The sequence below is a fragment of the Chaetodon auriga genome, chromosome 22 (genome assembly GCF_051107435.1).
Source record: "Chaetodon auriga isolate fChaAug3 chromosome 22, fChaAug3.hap1, whole genome shotgun sequence".
NCBI lineage: Eukaryota > Metazoa > Chordata > Actinopteri > Chaetodontiformes > Chaetodontidae > Chaetodon > Chaetodon auriga.
In genome coordinates, this window is record NC_135095.1 from 1,487,503 (window position 1) to 1,513,335 (window position 25,833).

General features: G+C 40.1%; 1 protein-coding gene across 1 annotated transcript in view; it reads right to left on the reverse strand.

The window, feature by feature from the left end:
• The window catches only part of large1 (LARGE xylosyl- and glucuronyltransferase 1), a 101,816-nt gene that overhangs the window by 69,600 nt on the left and 6,383 nt on the right, over nt 1-25,833 (reverse strand). The window contains exon 2 of the mRNA XM_076722074.1: nt 5,124-5,310. Coding sequence (XP_076578189.1) covers nt 5,124-5,229 — 106 coding nt within the window. The 5' untranslated portion in view covers nt 5,230-5,310. The remainder of the gene's footprint in view (nt 1-5,123; nt 5,311-25,833) is intronic.

Genomic DNA, 25,833 nt, shown 5'->3' on the forward strand with positions numbered 1-25,833 from the left:
TAACAAACCAAATAATAATCCAGACATGATGAGGTGTAAGCATGGATAACCTTTTTCCCATCAGAGAGCATGAGGCAAGATAAAAACATTGGTTTTAGTTCTGAGCCGAAGAAAAGTGTCTTTCACAGCAAGCTTATATACTTCTTCAATTTGAGAGAGAAGATGAAAAGCTACATTTTGCCATACACCTCAGTGTAAGGAATTCGGGACTTTGTGTTATTGTAGATCTAACAGCAAAGGGGGCAAACTGACTAACTTGCTATAGTTTGAATTCTGCATTAGTAAATACTACTGCATTTGTTTTGAAAGCCAGATGGTAAAAATGGCTGTTATACTCACTGTCACCAAGAATTTCCATAGAAGTTCCAACTTTGGTCAGGGACAAGATGCACTAGCCAATACAAGCTACTAAATTAGAATTGGTAGCTGACCAAATACTTCACATTCCACCCATGACATCTTCACAGGAGAGGAGAGGTCTGAGGTAATCCCTTTGTGCCACTTTGGCATGGTGAAAACATTTTGTGCCCTTCTAACTAGGTGGTTGTATCTACAAACAGTGTAAAGCAAAGGTTTTGAAAGTCTGCCACAATGGGGCCCCAACACCCCATCGTGTTCTGATGCCAATGGGGATGTAAACAGGAAGTTCAATGGTGTCATGGATTCAGTGAGTTATAACTTGATGTTGTCTGTCCCTCTGCCCCCTCAGGAGGCACCTCGCAGTTTTGAAACCTCTTTTGTGCAGCAGTGTTTGGAGAGTGGAACAAAAACGGACATAATGGTAGATGTAGAAATGGTTCAGATCTTTAAATAGTTCCTGTCTTTTTTCACATGTCCGAAAAGACAAGCAGACTACATCCAGTCATGTACTTCCTCACTACCTTTATGAGTATCACAAAACAAATCTTAACTCAGGGTCCACCTGAGAGCTTTTTCTACAGCTTTCAACCATCCCTTTCAACCTGAGCCCTGATACTGAATGTTTTAAACACTTACGTTTTTTTTTTTTTGCTTTTCTTTCTGCACTTCAACACTGTGAGGTCTATGAACCTACAGTCTTCATTTTTATATGTTTCCCCTTTTTGTCTCATAGTCACATCATCAACAACATGAATATTCTGACTGTGGCTCAAGTTTCTTGCCCCTCTATGGAGATCTGGTGTGTACCACAGTTTGGTTACAGCATTCTTACTGACCGAAACAAACCAGACCAAGGCAGCAAACACAATAGTTTAATTCATCTGAGTTAAACAAAGCAGGTATGAAAGAATCAGAATGCAAATACTATATTAAACTACAGCACGTTCCTTTTTCATTCATACAACATAATTTAAAATGTGTTTCCAAGCCCTGTGCACAAGCATGCTCACCGTGCATTCACCAACGGACAAAAGTCTTAATTCTGTAGCAGAATTACATGGCCAAAGCTATATGGACAAATGAACATTACTCCTTTGTGTGACAGGTGATTCCAAAATCATGAGCACTAATATGCTCCTTTAACAATCTCCACTCCTGCAGTGTCAGGTTTCCACAAGACTTTCTAACCTTTCTACAGGGATTCGCTCCCATTTATACACAAGCGCATTAGTGAGTAAGAGGAGGCTTCCTTTGAACTGCGGCAGCAAAGTTACAAGCACGCTGTTGTCTAAAATATCTTTGTATGCTGTACTGCTACAATTGCTGCTGACTGGAACTATGGGTCCAGGCCCAAAGGAGGCCAGCGAATCGTCAGAAATATGTCAATACTGCACAACACAGTGCTGATATTCAGAACTTCTGATGCACATCTCATTATTAGGTTGCAGGTATAGGATATGAACATTTATGAGGCTGCCACTAAAAAGCATAGTATCTCTGGCCACTGAGCAAACAAAAGGTGATTATGACTGATTACAAAGGATTCATTACTGATAAAATTAGGGATGGGAATTTCTAAGATTTTATTGATATCAGTGTGATTATTGATTCCCCTTATCAGTTTGATTCTTTCTCATACTGATTCCAGATTAATTTTCTGTGTGGACAAAAGAAGGTCTACACACATTTTCAGTGTCTGTGCAACTGTTTTATTATCCTATCTCTGAGTGTGAACACTGTGTGGAAACAGAGCTGAAAAAAAGGCATGCATGTGACTCATGCAGCTCCACTGTTTAACTGCTGTTTTGTGACTGTACGGTGACACTTGTTCACCCTTTCTTTACTCATTTTCCCTCTCTGTGCACAAAAGCATGAAAGGTGTTTGCTGGCTGGGAGCTGATGGGTCAGTTGAGCCGGCTGTAGCCTAAGAGCTAGCTGTAGGTTTAGGTTTTCTTAGTTAAAGACATACTGTGCCACGACTGGTACTAATGTTATTATAACATAGGATATTTACCCTCGGATTCTGGAACAGACATGCAGCTCAGTTGGATAGCAGAGTTTCAAATAATACGTTTCAGCATTTTGCTGGTGTTTTCACTCCTAACTAAAACTGTCATTTTAAAGGCATAACAACTAACTCTGGTTTCATCTGTCTTCATGAAATGAAGCCACACTTTGGACTGTTTCTTCCTCTATGTCCTGATTCATTTTTGTTTCTAGCAGCATAAGGAATTTACAAGCTTGGATGCATACAATTCCAATGGATCGGGCAATTGTGAACTGGTTCTAGTCGAGAACCAGTTCTCGATTCCCATCCCAAGATAAAATACTATCAAACCCCAACCCTAACTCCAGACATGTTTCGGTTGGTGTCAAAGAAGTATTAACGGTCAGTCAGCCCCAGACCGAAGCACACACAAGCATGTGCTAAGAGTGGTCACATACTTTTACACCTTATTCTCTCTGCAGGTTTGCTCTTTGTGGAAACTCATCCAGACAAAGCACTAAAGACCCCAGAGACTTGCCATCTCTCTCACTCTGTTAGACAGATAAACACAGCAGAGAGAGAGGAGAACGAGGAAAAAACAACAGTCAAGATGGGGACAGAGCAAAGAAAAGAGGCCAGACATGGAGAGAGAGGGGGAGGGAGAGAGAGAGAGAGAGAGAGAGGGAGAGAGAGACAGAGAGAGAGACACAGACAGAGAGAGAGACAGAGAGGAAGTGCGAAAGGAGCGTCAGAGCCAGTGGAAGAACATTGTTCCTGTCTCACATATTCAGGCCTCACCTACAGCTGATGGTCCCTGCAGCCAGGTCCTTTCACAATTTATCACACTCCTAGAGACGACTCCCCACAGCCAGGAATTTACTGCCAAATGTAATAATTACTTTGCAGACCTTGGTGACTATTGCATTATGGGAGCGTATTCACATATAGAGTCTCCAGTGACTGTGACCCCAAGTCAAAATTGTCAATTTAATCATAATTAATAATGGCACAACTGCAGCATTTCAATTCTGCAAGTCAAAGTCATTAAAATTGCTCCAAGAACTCCTGGACTGTATTGTCTGGAGGAAGTAATCAACTTTGGACAGGCCTCAGTAATTCATTAATATACCACCTCCAGAAGAAAAAGAGGAGGGAAGGGTGACTTTGTCTGCAGGAAATTTGTTTCTTCATACTTTCTGGAACAATTCTGGATGTTTGTGTGCGGTGAACAGTGAAAAATTACAACCATGCTGTTATATTCTGTACATTTTGTAATTTCAGCAGCCTAAAATGATTGATCTTGTAGTCTAAATTTATGAATTTTAGCGTTTGATTGAGATTTTATTTCTAATAATGGTTAAAATACTGGTGGAGGACAAATATTAAAAGATCAAACTAATATCAGTAGTTTCCAAAGACAGGAGCATAAAAGAGATAAGTAAGAAGTCAATGCTTTGATGTCAACTAAGATCCATGTGACCCAGCTGAATGTATTTGCAGTTTGACGATGTGTGGGCCAAAAAGAGATAAATGTTCGAATTTTTGCTTGCTGAAAACTTGATATGTGAAATGGGTTTAAAACATGATGAAATAGTGGTGAAAATGAATCATAAGTATTTTTGGAAATGTGTAACAAGAGTTTATTAAATTACATAATGCCATCAAAGTTTGTATTTGAACAGCGTCCTGAGGTTGAGATATAAGGAAGTCTTCAAGCATGCACCGTACTGGTACACCGGCAACAGTAATAAGTCTATTATTATTATGTAGTTATTCCTGGTGTCGTATTTTACATTGTGTTCAACTAACTGTGTTTGAATGAGAGACTTTCAGTGGTGCTTTGGGGGCTTAATTAAGGAAATTAAAAGTGTCTCTCTGCTAAAATGGTTTGCCTTAACTTTAACAATTTAGTTTCTTGTTTTCTTTTTTTTTTCCAATGCTAGAATCATGTTGATTCATTACCTCATAAGATGAATCAAGGTTAATTTTGTCAGTAAATGAAAACAATATTGCGATATACTTTCAACTTTAAACTACACTCCCTAATTTTTGTTACAGCGGTCAAGAGAGCCTGAAAATCTCAAAACATCCTTCCAGCCCAGGTGTCTGGAAGCTGTACGCAGTTTGCAGGTCAGTCTGTAAATGCCAATGGTAAAGTAAATGATTTTGATTGTTTACTTTTAGTTTTGAGGTGCTAGGAGGTGAGGAGGGCAAACAGAATGAAGAATAGAGATAATATTAAACCCACATTACAATTACTTCAGGTTCATATAAATGCCAGATCACCCCTAAATCTGTCTGAGGGACATCCTGCATTAGCATTGCTAATTCAACATCTTACAAACAAAGCAGCCAGTGCAGCTGGGTTGGGATCAAGATCAGCAAGGTTGTGCCTATACTACTATACTTGTGCCAACATTGTGTCCCACAGGCATCAGCAAATCAATGTGGAATTTTATAGATACCTTGACATCATGTGAAAGGAACAAACCACTTGGGGGATGCCAAGAAACGTATCCCCGCACTAGTCAGTCAGGCTCAAATTTTCAATACAAGTGTGCACACACCAAGTACACAGTCTGTATGAGATTAAGCTTTGTAACAATGATGTAGCACTGTTGGCCGTTCAGTAAAAGACACAAAACATGCCAGGGACAGAGTGATAAGGACCTTGCTGCAATATGAAGTGTTCATAAGTGTTATCTGCCAGTGTATCTGCATTTTGACAAACAACATAATGTTAACCTGGAATGTTTCATTGTAGAACTGTTCTTACCTTGAAAGCTTCCAACTGACAGGTAAAGCCAGGTGAGCGCTGGGATGAAGAGCAGGGCGAGCGAAGCCGCCAGGAACTTCCTGCGCCCGCGACACATTCCCAGCATCCTCTAGATCAAAGCTAATGGAAAGAGAGGTAAAGTGACCTCTATGTGGGTAGCAGCTGTTGTCCAGGCCGATTCATGGCACTGGAAGAGAGGGGAGAGAAGGAAAAACTAGGTTAGAAAAGGAGCAGACATTTCGCATCCTGTATGGACACGATCACAGCTGAGCACAGTTGAGAACAACTTCTGCTTTTGCCAAATCAAAATAAATCTGAACCTCTTGAGCCAAAAGACACATTTTGAAATTTTGAATTCAATCAAGACTGTAGACGGTAGAACTGGTAATTAGTTCATTCTAGTCTTTAAATGAACAACAAAAAAAGCACTAAAAACTAACTATGCAAGCAGGTATACTGGGGTCCAATCACCAGGTGCAACCAAAGGTGACACACTCCAATAGAGGGGCCAAGAGCAAGACCATCCCTAAGTAGGGCTTGAACAGGTATTTTAACATGCATTTGTTTGAATGCTTGGGCAGTGTATGGCATCCTCCTGCAATGCATCGAGTGCATGTTCAGAGCCTGTTCTCTGGATCTGCACACCAATTTTGGTATGGAAATTTGCAAATTTCACACTTTCACCTTCAAGCCTTTGGTCTTACACAGTAAGTAAATAAAAAATTGAGCAAAAATAATATGGTTCCATCACCAGCTGTGATATGACTCCTGATTACACAAAACAAATTGGATGTTAGACATGACTCTCCATGGAGTCAACTTAACTAGCTCATCAAATAATTCTGCAACTGCAAGCACAAAGCAGTTCAATCTTTTTGATCTGCCAACCAAGATTAACCATATTAATAAATGTTGCATAAATCAGTCACATACTAATCTGACTTTGATGACCTAAACTAATTTGTCAATTTCTAGTGCGATGCAGGGCAGAGAGTACAGAAGTCTCATTATGTAATATTAGACAAAAATCCTCTTTCCGTTACAACCACATTTGTCCAATTACCCGCTTGACCTCAGTCAATTTTTAATCTCCACCAGAGACTGCCAAGGGATGAAACATAATACCTCTGGCTTGCACTGTAGAGGCTGGCACATACACAAACCGGGATGCCAATTATCACTGTGTAACCCAGTAAAATGCAGTAGAAGGAGCAGACTTGAAAAATGGAAACGTATTTCCAGCACTCTTCCCAGCACTTACTGAATCTCTAGTTTTTTTTTAAAGTGGCCTGGGCAATGTGAAGAGCACAGACAGAGACAGGGTTAAATGAGGCTGAAGGAGATTAAAAAAGTCTCTCAAGTACGACAGCTACTGCTTTGATAGGGGGACTATGATTCATTTCAGAGATTCCTTAGCCTTTGACCTCTGTGTGATATTAGCTCTCCACTGGATACTGTGATTTACATTGCAAATACTACACTGAAGACATTTATTAGCATATTCAAATGATGTGTCAGACCACCGAGTAAGCAGATCCTGTCATGCAGGGTTGCATTAGCAAAAAGTGGGTTACAGGAGTTCACACTGAAAAGAAGCAGAATGAAGGATATTTCTGGCCTTTATTTTCAGCTTTCAGCGTAATTGCTTAGATGTGGCATGGTACCGTCAGCTGTCACAGCTTTGTAAGAGACTAGCAGGGCAGAACATGAAAAGACAATGTCAAAGCACGATGTAAGTTTAAGCCACTTTTCTGATGCCCTTCTTTGGAAGTGAACACAAATGGAAGTGCACCTGAAATGACTGAAAAAAAGTCAGAGTTGAACCTGGACCCAGTAACTGCCCAATACCTAAGGAACATTCACAATGAATAGTTCAGGGTGGTCTCCACTGTCTGTCAGTCGAAAGACCTCTGTGTTCTTAAAGTGTGGTTGATTCAACCGCCTCTCTTATACCTACATCAAACTCTGACAGGTGGAGCATGTGCATGTTTATATATTTTCCCTAATGTGCATTTTTGTATGAGAGCTGAGTTTTGGTAAGTGAACATTGCTCCAAAAGCACTTATACAAGCATACACAGCAGAACAAGTATTTCAGAGTTCTTCAAGAGTAATTTGAAGATTTACTTTTTGAGAGAACATTTTATGAGATTAAGTAGGTCTGCATCTTATTAAGACACAAGTTCTAGCTTGCTGGGTTACTGTTAAAAATGCAGAAGGCAAATTTGAATTAGACCGATCAAATACACTGTTATGTGTTGGAAGGTACTGTCTGAACATTGGTGAGTTTTCTGAGAGATGGTGGGTTAGTTTATCATTATAATAAGTACAGTCTAAGAAATGTAGACAAGCCATCCTTTTGTCCACTTTTTCAGAACATTTTATATAATGTCTTTTGAGTACACCTGTCACACTTGAATGACTGACTTGTTTAATTTTTCAAATGTACCAGTAACAGAATAAATAGGTACTGGGCACTGCAGCGAAATGTTATTCCACCATCTAATGTATTTGTTGTGTTTTTGACACACCATGATTATTGCAGTGGCAGGGACAAGCTTAACACAGTGAAAGCAGAGATGTTTGGGTTCATTGCAGTCTGGAATTGATTATGATACAGGCTTAGTGAAAAAATTACATTTTGTCCCGCCACGACATGATTTCTTGTATTGTCATCAGATGACATGCACCATGTAATCAGAAAATCAGAAGCGTATACGTTTGTAAAAGTGGATTTTCAGTTAGAAAACATATGCAAAGAGCATCTTACTAGTAAGAAACCTCCAGAGGTCCATTTTATTCCTTGGTCAAACCTAATTTGAACCATAAAAGCCCCAGTGCTCCCTAAAACTCACCATTTATAATCTGAGTGTGATAAGGTATGAATCACATCCAATATTTTCTTATATTGCTCAGTACATAAAGTAATGTGATATCCATAGCCTGCCTTCAAATTTATAGTCATTGCTAGAGATGTCAATGGTAAGCCGTCCCTCATGGCTCAACAGTAAGTTAATAGAAAATGGAATTTCATATCACACAGCTCAATACTAAATTGCTGTCTGTTGACACTAAAAGTGATGAGCGATGATTACGGGAGTACTGGTTTATTCAGTGAAAAAGGCAATGGGGAAACATGCTGATGGAGTCTGATTGAATTGTTCTCTGTGAAGGAAGGCAATGCAGCGGAGCTGAGAAACATGGTAAATTTCCAGAGATTAGAAACATTAATGGCTCTGAAGGACTGTTCTGAAACAAAAGTCTGCAGAAGAAATGAAAATGTCTCAAAGAAAGACTTGTAATGGTCAAAGGCACCTAACATGAACATCAGTTGTTTGCTGGACTTCAATAATCCACAGACCTTTGTCACAACTGTCACCTTCATTTACAAATATTTTATGGGAACAGATCAAGGCTAAGGTTAAGCATCTGAAATGGCCCATTCACCAGAATACATATTTACTCGTCATTCTATCCATGCAGATAGTTTTGGTTTTATGTGCCTGGGTTTTGAAATGTCTGTCTCTGAGGTTTTGGCCGACACCCCAAAAAGTTAAGGCAAATGGATTTGCCTTTCAGGGGTTCAAAGCGTTTGCTGTAAACAGTATTCATTGGGACTACTTTCCACACCAGAAATAGTCCCCATGAAAACTGTTCAGAATGTCTTGTGTGAGTTACCTGGGACTGTCTTTCCAAGGGCAGTGAGTGACTGTATGGTTGTTTGATCAATGTGTACATTTAACTGACAAACTGCTTCTTGTGTAAGTTATGATTCCTGTCTGTCAGAAGCTTGTTGGGGTGGATAAGTCAACAGGCATGAGACAGTTGTTCAATAGCCTTAACCAAGCACATATTTGCTGACACATGCTGACAAAGAATTTTTAGTTGTCTAACCATAAACCTGAAATGAATGTTCAATAAAGAGGATCATTTTTCTCAGGGTGTTCCTTTATTCCTCTATGGATGAATGTCTGACAGCATGGGGAATTGGAAGTCACAGAGGAAATTAGAAGAAAGAGAAGAAAGTCCCTACATCTGCAATTCTGAAGTCACCATTCCCCTACCAATGATCTTTCTGTACGCATTCCTTAAACCAATCAGTCCCTGCATGCTGTTCTTTAAATATAACTGCAATTCTGTCTGTAGGTCTGGCAATAGTAGGTCTGACAAGGTTTTGTCCGACCTGCTTTTGCACAACCCACCACCATGTCCTCCACGACATCCAGGGAGATTCAACAAAAAATTCTGATTAACCACCCTCCGGCTTTATTCCCATATTCATATGGGCGTATGCACCCTAATTATTAACACTTATTAATAATTATGACATTACTTCATTACTTATACATTTTCAATTCATTTCTCCTCACTGAACTATATCTGTAGCAAATTAGGAAACTGTCTTTGTGAATCATTTTTTTGGAATAGTAATTTGTAATGATTTTGAAAAGCACTGACAAATGGGCACAAGATCAGAAAACACTAATATGTGTAAAGGCATTGAGAAAAAGCATACTTGGTTTGGAGAACTTGTTTCTGGGTTATTGAGTAAGTGAGTCTTGCTTTTGATTTTTTAAATGAAATATTTTAATGCTGTCCCAAGTGGAGGTGTAGGCAAAGATCTCAGAAAGAGGTTTCTCATACCAAAACTAGCTGCAGGATGAGATGCATGGATTTTTTAGTAATTTGTTTGTGTTGGGACATCCTGAGAAATATCACTGTGCAACCAGCGGTCTCACCTGCCTGCAGGAGAAAGATACGGATTACACCAGAGCTGTCCCTTGTAACAGACTGTGATTTTCATGGACAGGATCTCAAGGCATAGCCAGGGGGAGAAGTGTCTGGTTTTGGAAATTGCGTCTCTGCTCTTTGAGGATGATGTGGTTCTGTTGGCTCCATCAGACCAATCTTCAGCATGCACTGGGGCAGTGTGCACTGAAATACGAAGAGGTTGGGATGAGAGTCAGCACCTCCATGTCTGAGGCCATGGTTTTCTGCCTGAATTCCTAACTCTTCAATGAAGTGGTGACATCAGCCCTGAACACGGATGGTGGCATCCGTGTTCAGGGCTGAACAGATCAGGAGGCGATAAGAACATACTCAGCATGACAAAGTTGTGTAATGCAGTTCGGCGGAAGTGCCAAGATGAGCAGACTCTCTCTGTGGAGGCAGAGACAGAGGAGACTGTCTCTCTCCACATAATGATCAAGAGTGGCCACTGGTAAAAACAATCCACACTCTCCTGACAGAAGTGCAGAGTGTACTGTAGACTACACTTATCCTGTCTTACCTACGGAGAGGGGAACATGTATTGATTTTGCAGGGGGAGTTGCTTTCCATTTCATTATGTTACCTTAGCTGTGCACTCTTTAGTATTCTGTGGCAGTAGGGAGGACGTGTGCACTGCCATGTAAACGAGGCTCTGAAGTATGTATGTCATTGGAGCTTTCAAAGCACATAAAGGCATTTAGAGGTGAAAATTCACACAAATCCTAAACAGCAAGGTGCTGAGCACCAGCAGCTTCTCATGTAAATCAGCTTATTGTGCTGAGGAGGTCCATCTGGGAGCTGGAATTATACGATAATTCAGGATTGTTCTTTTTTACGTAATTTTGGCCATCTTTCCTGTTAGTAATATTAAGATGGCAGGCATAAAGTTAAGTGCTGAGATCTGGGAAAGACAAGTCATACCTGGCAAGAACCACGAGCAGTTGAACCCATTTGCCAGAGAGAATGGTGATGTTGGACAATTCTGCAGAACTCCAAATTACATTTGATGAAATCATTTTTACATCCAATAACCCTCATTCCTCAAGTAACTTAGTTTAGTTTCTGTTTGTGTTTAAAGTTCTCACTATATTGACCGGTATGAATCCAGTGAATAATTTCCAATGAGAAACATGCTGTGTTCACTTACAGACTATTTTTACAGCATACAGTACAGAGGACTGATGGAGAGCTTCATCACATGATGCAACGACAATCACCTAAAGCTCAATATAAGCTAAACCAAAGAGCTTGTGGTCGACTACAACACTTCAAATGTGGATACTGCTAGAAGGAAATTACAAATTCTAAAATGTGGACACATCACACACATTTTCACCATGAGATCTATTCAGTTCAATGTGGACACCCAAGATTAGAGTCATCAATTCAGTATCTGACCAAAAGTGAATTTTGGTCACAATCTTCCCTTCTGTTACTGAGTTATGATGCTGAATAATGGCCATAAAAATGTGTTTGCCAAACATTATGATGTCACAGTGAAGATGGCCTTTGATCTTTTGGGCATGTCATCACTTTATTATTTTATCATTTTATCTCATGAGACATTTGTGTCACATTAGCATATGCATTATTGAGTTATGGTCAAAAATGTGTTTTGTGTGGTCTAGTCTCCAAGAGTGCCCTGAAAAAGAAATTGCTCTACATCCACCTTCAGTCCTGCTAAATCTCACTCATAGTTGTGACAGGCCATTCTCTGAGTGGAGTGGCTGGTTATCACTCAGACAGACATCTTCCAGCTACACTTGGCATTGGAGCTTCGTTTCATATAAAGCAGCCTTATACACTTATACCACAGCTCTACGATGAACTACTGTTTAGTCGGGAGGGACACAGACCTTTAGTGGCTGAGATGAAGCAATTAATCATGTCCAACTCTGAGCTGGAGGCCTAGCAGAAGAAAAAAAGACATCCTACTGAAACATTCATCTTGTTGGTGATTTTTGTTCCTTCCTAATCTCTCTCTAACATTTTTAGATTGTTGCCTGGTTTGTTGGATGCTGTTCCCAAAATTACTCCCTTGTCTAACAAACATTCAATAGTTGACTCTTTAGTAAGCAGTAATTTGAGACTTTGAGCCCATATGAATAATGAAGGAATAATTCTTAATGATGATTATAATGGCCCGTTAAATAGCTTTAATGTCAAGATTAGCATGTACATAGCATGACTGCATGATTTTCGTGTGCTTGTTGTACACCCACCCCCCAAGCCTCCCCAACCCCAGCACACCTCAAAACACATGCCATGGGGAGAAAAGTAGGGCACAGCACTAAAAACAGAAATGGTGTCATCAGTGTCTTTCCCATGGAAGCAGAAGACTGTCAAAGTGAAGAGTGACGCCCAGGACGCACCGCGTGCGTGAACAGCACGTGGGTGTCATGGAACCTCATGCATTCATTTCATTGCCCATGTTAACAGGTTAGAGCATCCACACGGCAATGGCACGCCATCTGGACATTCAGCATGTAGCCTATTTTTTCCACGTGGCTGGCACGGTTCTCAGCAGAAACAGACAGTGAGAATGGTAACGTGAAAGTGAAAATCATACTGACATCACACAAACAACACTGCACCTTTCACAACAGTTTCAATGTCTCCATCTGTACAATATGTTCAAGACAAGAAAAAAATATGTACATATAAACATTAGGGGAAGGACACTATTCTTCCTGTCTCTCTCTCTAACTTGCTCACAATGACAACGCTAAGAAGCTGATGCTTTGTAGGTTGACCGCATTCACCATCTTAGTTTAGCGTGTTAGCATGCTAACATTTGCTAATTAGCACTTATGGCATCATAAAAGGTCCAGCAGAGGATGTACTTCCTGTGCAAGCTCAGGAAGTTCAACCTGGGAGCAAGAACAGACTATAGTGGACAATCAGGACTGCAGAGAAAATCACTGGTGCCTAACTGGCCTCCATTCAGAACTTATACACATCCAGAGTCAAAAGGGCAAAAAACATCACTGCAGATCCATCACAAACTGGACACAACCTGTCTCCCCTGTGGTAGCTGCTACAGAGCACTGCACAACCACACAGGCCTTCACTGATGAGCAATTAAATCTGCCATAGAGCATCAATAACATGCTAACACCAAACATCAATTTACTTCCATTTTAGATTAGATTAACCCTAACCCTAACCTTAACGTAAACTTAACCTTACCCTAAACCACCTAAACTTAACCTTACCTTACCCTAACCTTAACCCAAGTCTACACCCTAAAATCTAATGATTTACATTATGGAGATCTGCATTTTGTCCCCACAAGTATGGCGAGTCCCCACAATGTAACTGTGTAAACAGATTTATGTCCCCACAACATGAGTAATACATGGGCACACATACACAGACACACACACATATATAGCAGCATTCAATAAGCAATTGCGTGATTGGGGCACACATAGTTTAAGAGTCAGTAAAGTCAATTCAAGGTAGTCATGATCAATCTAAACCAAAGTATCAACCCAAAACCTAATCAGACAGCTGACTCACAACCGTTAACCCTAACCCAACATCATAATAATAGACACATTCAAATGTTAGCATAACAAATTCTTGTCTCGTCAAGCAAAAATGGTTTTGGATTCATGGGGAAACCGGAAAGTAAGCGCTACTAGTGTCCCTGATCTGTTAAGCTACGTGTTACAAAGCATCATGAGCAAACACAGATGGCTTGTTCTTGTCTATTTGTAAAGTCTCTCCCCTGCTTCCTCCACTAAAGATAAATTCAAGGCAAACAATGCACATCCTGTTGGCTTCTTTGTCACCTAAGGATATACTGGGGCTTTGTGGTCTGGTACAAATATTAAAAAGAAATAAACAAATAAATACAAGAAATAGATAATAAGCACAAGTCCAAGCAACCTTTGTTCACTTAAAAAATGTATGATAATTACCCTCCTTGTAATCTTTTCCTTTTCTACTGTTATGTTGTCATTTCTTCGTAAAAGGGGATGGAGAAAATAAATATATATAGTGTATATAATGCAACCAAATAATGTGTGCCACTGCCTCAAAAATACCACCTCTAAGAGCCTCAAGAATAAATAAAACATCATGAGCTTTGCAAGATTTATAGCATGGCTGCTGGTCATGATATCTTGCTCAGCAGGTACTGTGGGTTTTATTTGGTGTTTTAAGTTTGAAGATCTCTGCCTCTAAGACTTCTGCCATCACCTGAATACATGAAGGAATTAATATAATATACATTGAATGATTCATATGGAATAGTTCAGTAGTTCATATCGTTGAACAGTTCAATAGATCATATTGAATAGTTCAATATTATATATGACTGTGTTAAAAGACTACCAGGTGATGATGTGCTTAATTACTTTATAATTTAATGATCACACTTGAAATTCGGTTGAGTCGATATGAATTAATTGCGAGTGCAGGATATTACTTAGAAAAATGGCAAAGTATGCTATAGCTGTGTTGCCTCACCCCACTATTAAACTTAGCAATTCATCCACAAACAGTCTGAGGCCAGCTACCATTAAGTCAGCTATTAGAGCAAAACAAAGCCACCACGGAAAACCCATTATGATAACTAGATACTTAACAAGAAAATGCTCACACACCCTGGCCAAGGATGTAATCAGTGCTCAATACAGAACCCACAGTTCAACTGACGAATGAGTGCTTATCTTAACAAAAAAGTCCTCTTCAAGCAAACAACAATACTCAGTTTGAGACTCTATACAACAGATGCTGCTGTTCTTGCAGACAGGTTGATGATTTTACAACAACTCCAGAATTAACTCCTGTTTTCCGGCCAGAGCACTGCAGCAGTGAATGGCCAGCCGGGGGGCTGAACGATTTGATGGTGGGTCCACGGAGTGGAGAGGACAGAGCTGGAGGATTATCTGATTCTGCAGATGGTCAACTATGAATTCCAGACTCTTTGGCTTGTTGCCATGGGGTTGGCAAGCTAATCAACGATCGCTCTCCAGATGGACTGGGCCTCTTCCACAGGTGAGTAATTTTGGATCAATCATTAATATTGTGCAGGCCCGTGGGCCCTGAGTTCATGATCAATGCGGTACACTGTAGACGCACAGGAAAAATGAAGCTGCAAATCAAAATCAATGTTTGTTTAAAGGGATGTCAAAGGAAAGTTTATTCCTTTGTCTGTCTTCTCTTGAGGGGGATGAATGCAGATTTGACTCACACATAGGCAGACACTTCTGCACCCTGGGGGTCCTGGTGTCATACAGTGATTTACATCTTCTTTGTGGATTATAGGTATACATGACTCATTTTTGTTAGTTCAGTTCTTATTACTTCTGCACCAAAAGTAAAATGTTAAATCACAATTTTGTTTCTCTCCTAGTTTCAACAAAGCATATTATAATACACGTGTTATCTCATTATACTGTACATTATGTTTTTGTGGTTTAATTATTTGCATATATGCTACTTGAAACACTGTAATGCTGCTATTTTGGCCAGGGCTCCCTAAAAAAGAGATTTTGTGATCTCAGTGGGACTCAAGTGGTTAAATAAAGGTTTGATAAAATAAAATCTTTCCATGCAGCTGAGCCTGTCTCTGTGCTCTTTGTTTGGTGTGAGCTCAATGGCCACATCTGGAAATGTGGGGATACCGAACATGTATCAGGTTTGAGGAGGCTCATTCTGCCATGAACCAGCCATTTCACTCATTCTTCTTTGATGCCACTGAGGGGTCTTTGCAGGGCTTGTTGTATGACTCGGGGGGGAGACTTCAGCTCAGCCCAGGTTTTCTAGAGACAGCTGCAGGTGGTGTGACAGGAGGATACCACATATAAAGTGACAGACATAAAGTTACAGCGAAACAGTGTTCAGGGTCCTTTTTACAATTTCTTAGCCATTTTTCTCATTTAAAGTTTGAATGAGGGCTGGACCAGGTAAAAGTATCACTATGCAAATGGGTGTTAAAGGGCGTTTCCACAGCCATTTATAGCTATGAGTTGAAATGAAGCTTGTGCACAGGCGCCCAGTTCCACAGTGACCTTTATAAAACAGTGCTAGGCACCCCCACGGCTTAGGTCCGTATCAGGGATCCTGTGTTGTCCTGTCTTTGTGGATTAAGAACTAAAAATGCTAAAGTCCTTTAACAGGACATAATATCTGTGGTAACCAATTTTGTGATCTTAACAGAAAGGAAAAACACACTGCTGTGTCAGTAATACAGAAGCAGAATGAAAAACTTAAATAGTGGAACAACCCCATCAGAAACGGGCAGAAAGCACTCGAGGCCTACAGCTGGGTGTCAGCTGGGCATAGTGGTTTTCTCTAGACATCCCACTGGATCAATATCTAGCCTCCTCTGCAGAAATCAATAGCACATGCCCTTGGCAGTGACAACCTTCACACCAAAGTAGCAGAGGATCTGTGAAAAACAGGCAAGATGAAAAGGAAATATTTCAAATGTCACATGTTGCTACACAAGACCTATGGATCACATCACATCATCTCACATAAGCTCTGTCAGGCATACAAAGGAAATGATAATTATGACTATTATCTACACCGATACAAGCATCTGATAATGCCTGAGGAGCAGGAGCTCATTTTGAGGGTAAGCAACCAGCAGCCACATTTAGGTCTTTATCTAATATCTACTGATTACAACTACACAGACAAATGAAAAGCAGCACATTGGCGACATAGAATGCTCAGAATGGAATGTTGAGAGAATTAAATGGAATCCAAGTAAAATCAATGGGAGACAATGAAAAACCAGTTTCATCTCCAATCAGAGAGTGACCCACAGAAACATTCTCTGTTTACTCAATAAATCAACAGTTGTGCTGATTTTTTTCTGCTTGAATTTTCAAGCCTATAAAGCTTATGGTGCCATATCAAATTCATGCTAAAAAAAAAAATCAATCCAATTATTCATTTTTACATTTCACTCTGTCGCAACCATCACCTGTGTCCATGGAAAGGAATGTTGCATCCAAGCTGGATTACACAGACACACAGGTCCTATTGCATCATCTGGACAGGACAAAAGAACCTGAACGTCACATAATTTATCCACCGCATGGTGAGTCCATCTCAGTTATTTGATATGCAATATCCAAGGCTTTGTTATTCTGTTATACTCAACCGATTTTGATATGAACAGGTTATGAGCAATGTACATAATGCTGATGGATATGTGTATTGTGAAGTTTTATTTCTCGAGTTAGTGAATTGCATGAACAGACACTTTATTATACTATGCATTGACCACTCCTGTGACTACTGTTAGTGCTTTGTGCACTCCAGCGCTAATCATTGTCAGTGTAGGGTACATTCATATACCTGTTTGGTCACCCTCCACTGCCTCTGCCTAAGATGTATGTATGCAAATAGTCCTGTTTTGGTCGAGCTTCATGCCGGCCTGTGACTTCTGCAATCTTGAAAAATAGAAGAAAGATCTGATGCTCACATTGTTCATGTTATGAGGGTATGTGTATATATATGTGTATATATACATATATATATATACACATACATATTATGTTCGTATGAAACTGTGCCCTGTGACAACTTAAACTAGCTATTTGTGCTGTACTGTGGTTCGTGTGCACGTAAGTCAGTGATCAGCGCTTAGTACACCAAGTTCAAGCACCTTGCAAGAACCTTGCAACCTAGTGATGTGTCGGTTGTGAACAGGGTTCTAAATTAACTTTTTTGATCACCAGCCAATGTGGCTGGTGACCTTCTAAAGTTACCAGCCAATCAGAATTTCCACTAGCCAAATTTTTTCCCGGTGAAAATAAGAGAGATTATGAGGGCCACTGAATGCATTTGATCATTTTATTTACATTGTTGGCATGAAAAATGCACAGAAAGTACAACACATGAAACAAAATATACACAGAAAGTAACATTTAATTTATACAAACAAAAAATGCTGTCAGATTTATTATTTTATAAAATATTTATATAAAAGACATTACATTCCTAATAAAATGTATTTTTCCTTGCTTTCCTTCTTTAATAAGAAATATATATAAGTAACAGCCATGACTTAAACACTTGCAAAAAATTGCATTGGTAATAAATTGAATTATGTATGTACAACTAGAAAACACAAATAGTGCAGCAGTCAGTATTGCAGACTCCTTCGGCTCTCCTGATGACTTCGGGCACTCTCATGGTCCTTTACTGCCTCGACTTTAAAAGTATTAGTCCCCACCACAAAATTATTCGTCTTGTTTTTTTCTTTCGTGTACATGCGGCAGTCCTTACAAAACATGACGGCATTTTCGTGATCAAACACAAGCCATTCACGACCTGTCAGCCATTTAGCGTTAAACTTTCTTTTCTTCGTTTCGCACGCTTTGTCGACATTCTCATCCCCTGCCTCCTTCCTCTTCTCGCCCCCAGACGTCTGTCCCAACCGCCGCAGCATTTAGTTTAACTTTACTTTTTACTTTTAGCTAGCTCAGTCTCCTTTTTTACAGTTTATACGCCGCTGTTCATTCTTCTTCTTCTTCTTCTTTGTGTTTGTGTTTCCGTGGTTTCTCGCGCCGGTTGCACTACAAACTGTAGTGTGCCTGCGCACAGCCAATGGTCGTCTTGTACGTCATCACGTAGCATTACGACAGTGTTCATGGGAAATGTAGGACGGACTGTCAGGGGGACAAATGACCGAGAACTGTAGAGCGGCTCTGACTGACATGATTGCCTAATGCATTACCGGCCAAATTGGCTAGTAAGTTTTTATTTACACCCGCCAATATGAATTTTAACCCGCATTTGGCGGGTTGGCGGGTGTTAATTTAGAACCCTGGTTGTGAACCAAGCGTCTCTTAGAGCTGGCTCTTTGAAGTGAATGATCAGAGCTGGCTCCTGCCTGGGAGCCGGAGTAGGAGCCGCTTTGGGGGTTTTTTTTTTGACTTTTTTTTGTTCAAGCTGCACGTAATTGGTCAACTACATGATGTGTGGTGGCTTCTGTGTGTACTCACTGAGCAGGAGGGGGAGGGGCGGGTGCTACAGACACAGTGCACACGCACACGCACACACACGCACGCACACAAACACACACACACACACACACACACACAGAGCCGTGACAGAGACAATATGCTGGAAAGGTGAGAAAATGAATGACCGCAGGAAATGCAGTAAAATTTGATTGATAAATTGATTGATTGATTGATTTGATAAAGTATGTTTGGTACAATAGTAATTAATGTACACATAATTTTACATTATTTTGGTAATAAATTGATTTAAGCCACAAAACATCTTAGGGGCCACCTCTTTTAAAAGAGCCGAAATTCCCATCACTACTGCAACCCCTTCTTGAATGTTTGATAAGAGTTGTTCCATTCCAGCAAATCATATCTAAATAAAGTCACTGAAAAAGTATAAGGCTTTCAATTTTCAATTTCACATCCATGCACAGCTCTTTAAATAGAAAGAGCCAAATGGGCTGCCCTTCAGCTGGTTTAAGGCTCCAGTCAAAAGAACTCCAACATGTATGTTAAAAGAAATAAGACCAAGTGGAGCACCATGGGACATGCAGCTTGGCCAGGGTTCAGGGTTAGGCATGTTAACTGGGCTGTAGCTTCTGAACAGCTGACCTGGCTCCATATTTATAGAGGCTCTGTCTCAGCTTTCCATTACCCTTCCATCCAACTTCAGAGTGAGAACATTTGGGTTTCTAATTCTCTAATCCAGGTGTGTCTGGATGCCTCATTTATCAGTCATTGCTATTAATATTTCTGCATTTATCAGTTAAATCCAGCAGACAATAGTGAGTCACCTGGGAGTCAGCTCACATACTGATGGGTAACATCTCAGAGAGGTAATCATAAACGACAACGAATAAACGACGATGACGATGCAAATGAGCGATTTGATATTTTTAGTAGGAGTGGGGGGAAAAAAAACAATCCATACACATATGAATTATGATTCTTATCCTCTATGATTCTGAATGGATTCATAAATGCCAAATATAATTTTTTGCACATCATCAGTAACCTTCTGCTGATGGAACAAAAAGCGACTCAAGTATCAAGTATCTGATTTAATGACTTAATAATTAGCTTTGCAAAAGGCATTATGTGAATACTTTCTTTGCCAGATCAATCACACACAGAGTATTGTTGGAGGACTGAACTCCAGCACTAACAAATAAGCCAGTCAGCCAACACACACTGCCACACTGAACAAAACCTACAACCAATTCAGGTCAGGTGAAGAACTGAACGCAGACCGTCTCCACCTCTCCACCTTGACTTCTTATTGGAAGTTTCCAGCAGCACAGACACATGAGTGTTCTAGAACTGATAAGCTTGGAGGCATATGATTCCGATGGATCAGTTCTCAACTGAACAGGTTTTTCATTCCCATCCTGACAGGTGGCAGATCCTCAACAGCAGACACATCCTTTTTTTCATCTTATCCTCCCGTTTCAAGAACACAAATCAACTTCTGTTTTACGTGAAATACAAAATTGAACAAGTAATGTTGATCAGTTAATGATACTTTCATTTCACTTTTCATACGCAGGCAGAATACTGTAACATGATTAGACATTAACGCTGCTTCTTTAACGTTTCTGCTCACGGCTCTGGTCAACGTAGTTACTCATGAACCAGATGCAGGCATTGACTCCTCTACTGCCGCACAGTGTGATCAACACTTTGGCTGACCAAGCTGTCAGCAATCAACACTCTGGGATCATATCACTAAACTCTGAACAGTGTTTCCTCTACATTCATTTAGGAGTGGTGGGTCACCATTCCTAAATCCTAGCCGCCGCTCCTTCAAATTTCTTTTTCTTGTTTTTTTTTTTTTATTGTAGCAAATACACCACCGCCGCATGTCACCAGCTTCACAGCAGAGTCTGACATTAATTACTCGCTAGAGCGCAGCCTTGAAAGTGACATCATGTCAAGCACCCAGGCAGCAGGTCAGAGAGTCAGAGGAGTGTCGTCTTGGAAAAAATGGGCAGTGACTTACCGCAGAAAAGGTAGACGTATTAGCTTAAGATAACTCATAATAGATTTTACAAGTTAAATAGACATTTGCAGAATATTGATGGCCAGCTAACGTTACCTAACATATCGGTAGCTTAAGTTAATTGGGCCCGGTGCCAACTCAGTGTTGCTAATGTGAGTAAACTAATTGATAGCATTAAGCTAATATCTACACGCCATGATGTAACTGCTGCCTGCATTTTCAGATGAGCTTGTTCAAATATTTTTTTAAGAAGAGAAAGACAGCTGATGAAGATGACGCTAGTCAGGTATCATTAGCCTTTTACTGACTCATAAATGACAATGGTTAGGTAAAAAATTGTGTCCACACTTGTAATCAGATGTGATGTGAGTGTAAATTATGTAACGTTAATGTTTTATGTAATCGTATAAGACAAGTAACATTAGACAGGGAGGAGCAGTGGAACAAAGTGAAGGAGAGCAGAGTACAGCAGGGGGAGAGCCGAGTGACGGAGCAGAGAGCAAAGTGATGGTGCAGCCTCTGAGCCTTAAAAAAAAAAAAAAAACAGAAAAATTAACTGTTCGGAGCCTGGGTGCAAACATTGCCACTGATTCTACAGCCCCATCAAGAAATTATTATTTGTTGCTTTTATTTTTATTTATTTGATTTTATTGTTTTATTTATTTTATTTATTTTTTTATTTTTACATTCAGCCTTTAAAAAGCAATTTTCAACTGGCCATTCAATAAATAGGTTGTAAAAGTAAAATCTGCAGTCAAGTGTCATTTGTTTACGCCGCCACGGCTCCCCGGAGAGCCTGCCTGCTGAACAAGATCCTAGAGGAAACACTGCTGAACACGATGCACTAATGCGATTATTACTGATAAAACCAGAGAGTTAATATGTGGGCTGTTAAAAGAGTTAAAAGTTAGTGTAGTGCTGCTGTTCTGCAGGTGGAATGTACCGTACCTGGGTGGAGACAATGAATAATATAGTAATTAATTATTCTAGTCTGTTCTCATTTCTCTCACAGACTACATCTTTGAAGGTTATTAAACTTAGACTGTTAAATTACTATTATCATTCAATTCCTATGGGCTCGCATGCTCTATGTTAAATTTGGATGGATATTCATAGCATCTGGATTCAGATTATTATTTTTGAGGGGAAAATAGTTTTTATTGACTGATCTGATTCGTGCAGAAACTCTTCAACAACAATTACCAATACATTTGTCTCATTTAGTGCTTCCTGCTTTAACTGATCTTATTTTCCTCGTGCATGATAACTGATAATTGACAACAATTCTCCTAGAAGACATGCATTTAATATCTGTGTATTTAAACTTGTGAAGCTGCCATTAGTACATTAATATAACAGCATTCAGGTTGGACAACTTAAGTCTGACCTAGTAAGACTGCTATCGTGACCTTATGTAAAACTGACTCAGGGGTTAGAGTTACTGAGTTCACATTTTATTGGTTGTTAATATGGTAGAAATATACTGCAAAAAGAATTCGAACAAAAAAAGGTGTGACAGTACCTATATTCACTTTAAAACCCTGTACAGAGTATGGTCTTGACCTGCTCTCTATGGAAAGTGTCATGAGACAACTTAGGTGATCTCATTTCAAAATAATCTTCGCTCATCCTCTCAAATTGCTGTTGCATGAAACAGACAAATGTTGGTGGTAAACAGCCATGTAACAAGCCTCTGAATTCCTCCCACATGACCACCCACTGCAGAGTAACGATGGACAGAAAAGGTCCAATCTATTCAGCCTGAATGTCAGCCCTTCCTCCGGCAGTAGTGAACAGCCGCCTCACTGCTTCTGTACATCCACAGTTCCATTTTACTGGCTTTCTTCTGATTAACATCCACCCTTTGCAACATGCAAACATAGTCACAGACTAAATGTAGGTTAATTACATATTAATCTACTAACTGTGAGACGTGACCCACCAATCAGTCAGCATGCAATCATTTTGTTTAAGTGATTTGATCTTTGTATACAAGCAAAGTGGTATGTATGGACAACTGAATGAGAAAACACTCAAAACTAATTTTAAAGGACCACCCTGGGAGTGTGTGTATATTTCGATGTATCTTGGGTGCAAGATAACACCTCCTTTTAGCATAAAACTTGCACGATGGAATAAAGAAACACAGACATTGAAAATCTACTCAATATCTTTTCTTCACTGCATGGCAAAATCTTTTTCTGAACAGGAGCACAGATTCTTGATAATATCCAAATAACTTTGCACAGCCATTGAAGAGGAGCTGGACAACTTATCAACCTGTTCCAAGACCTCGACTTAGACTTAAATGTTGAGCATTGCGCTGAAATTTGTTATTCAGTTTCATGATCTAGAAGAAAATGACATACATAAACATAATTTAGATTTCTGGCACATTTCACATTTTGTACCTGTATTCACTGCACTCTGCTTGACGTACTGTACTTCAAATGGCCCCCTGAGCCGCTGCTCTCAAATTGTGCTCCTGGTTGTGGCTTTATTTCAGCATCACTGCTGGGTTTGAAACAAACAGGGTGGCTGCATGTTTAAGACAGTTTCACTATATTATGACCATTTTCAAGTGCAAATACAAATTTACTGTGGCACTGCAGCCAAAATGTGGGGCTCCAAGGCCAAAACCAAAGTGAAATAACAAGTGATAAGTACATATTATGAAGGAATAGTAAATGGACTGCATTCATACTGTTTGACTTTTCCACAAAATGCTGTCTGACTTACTCTTTACAACGTGAAGAGCTCATATTGTTACCATTATATTTTAATGAGAAAATTAAGTCTATAAATGGGTTAGGGGTGATCAAGATTATTCTGAGTTTCAACACTCATGCAGCTATTTGCATTTGAGTCTGAGAGTCAAGAGTGTCACCAAAAATGATTTCAAACACTTTTTTACATGTTGAGCATTGAACACTGACGCACAGCAGCTGACAGGAACAGGAGGTGACATTACACAGAGAAATACTGGCTGTTTCTGGGTGACTAAATGCTAATGTTACTTTTAAAGGGAAAGTTTAAAAACGGGAGCTTTCACGTTTTATCAGGAGTCATTAAAATCACCATCAACCACATTATGTTTAGAAAAGTAGTTATTACACACTGATTTTAGAAACTGAGTACAATTAACTAATATTTATGCTGATCTGCCACCATCAGTAATCAATGCCAACATGCTTTACTAGACTGTAAACCATTGATCAAACCGATAACTAAGCACTGTCGATGAATGCCAGACGACTTTATCATACTTTAGCAATTACCAAGTGTTTCTGTGGTGGTGGCAAAACATATAAAAATATTCACAAAATATTTGAATTGAATGGAAGCTCCCTGTGCTCTCCAAGATAAATATTACGCCAAACTCCCTTCAAGAAATACGGCATACTAAAAATTCCATTCCTCCAATTCGGCATCAATATAATCCATAAAGATAAACTGTATTTCTGTACAGTCTTTACAGACTTTAGATTTTGTCACCTCATTTCTTACCTGCCTCCATTGGTCAGCGGCAGTATTTTAGTGGGAGACAAGCGTGGGAAGGAGGTGAAGCATTTCAAAAATCACAATGACTAAAATACAGGCTGCGTGGTGGATCAGACACCCAGCAAATTAAACACTGACTCATAATACTGTTAATTCAGCATGTAGGGCTGGGTAAAAAAAAATTGATTCAATCGATTTTGGATCGATTTCATTAAAATTTTGCAATATCGATTCACAGGGCATGAGATCGACCCCCCCCCCCCCCCCCCCCGTGCGTGATGAAGCAGCAGCACGTTTATGTCAGGTTGACGTTCACAAGCACGGAAATGGCCGACGCAGGTAAAGCTCTGCAAGTCGTCCCAACTGACGTCTGGAACCATTTCGGATTTAAAACAACAAAGGACAAAGAGCTGGATAAAAACAAGAACCTCACAATCTCTTAAATGAGAGTTGAGCCATTTTCATTATTTAAGAGCAGACTGAATCAAATCGAATCGTGATTAATCAATTTAGAACCTTAGGGATCGAAATTGAATCGATTTAGGAAAATGGCCACAATACCCAGCCCTAGCGTGTAGCATCAGGTAAAAAAGAAGAAAAATCGGGGGGAGACATTCCCCTTTATTGTCACACACATGCACGGAACACTGCACACGAGGTGAAATTTATCCTCCGCATTTCACCCATCCTGGTCGCCCCTCCTCCGCGGCAGACCAGGAGCGGTGGGCAGCCAGACCGGCGCCCGGGGACCCATCTTGCCATCACCATTGGTCAGGTGGTGATCTTCTTGCAAGTTTTTAATGGGGGTATATTCTACGGAGGATACCGCAGGTGAACACGGGGAGAACATGCAAACTCCACACAGAAAGACCCTTTTTTCCTCGGGCAGCAGGCACCGAAGGCATGGTGGAGGACACACCCCCGGTGCCCACAGCGAGAATCCAACCCGGGACCTTCTTGCTGTGAGGCAAGTGTTGCCACCGTGCCACTGTGCCACCATAAAATAGGGTGCACATGACACATGAACATGTACTTTATGTGTCAGCTCAGCAAGTTCAACCTGCCTCAACAGCTGCTTATCCAAGGACATAAAATGTGTTGAAGACAATAATGTGTTTGCTGTAGTTCCATCACTTCATGTCCTCAGCCACTCCACAGCTCAACTAGACAGCCAAAGAGCAAGGACTCTTTGGAGTGTACTTGGATCAATCAGTGGCTTAATTGGAGCAGCTTATATACAGTTGATATACCTTGGATGACTGTATTTCTGTCTCTTTCATATGTCCAAGTGATATACTCATCAGTGAAAATTTGTGATTTTATTTCATCCCATTCTATGATTTTCATGTCTTCGTCTGATGAATGAGTTGACAAAAGTCACAGCTCATGTGAGCCTGAACGCCCACTAACCTGTACAGTATATGAGAACACCAGTGCACAGACAGCATTCATAATGG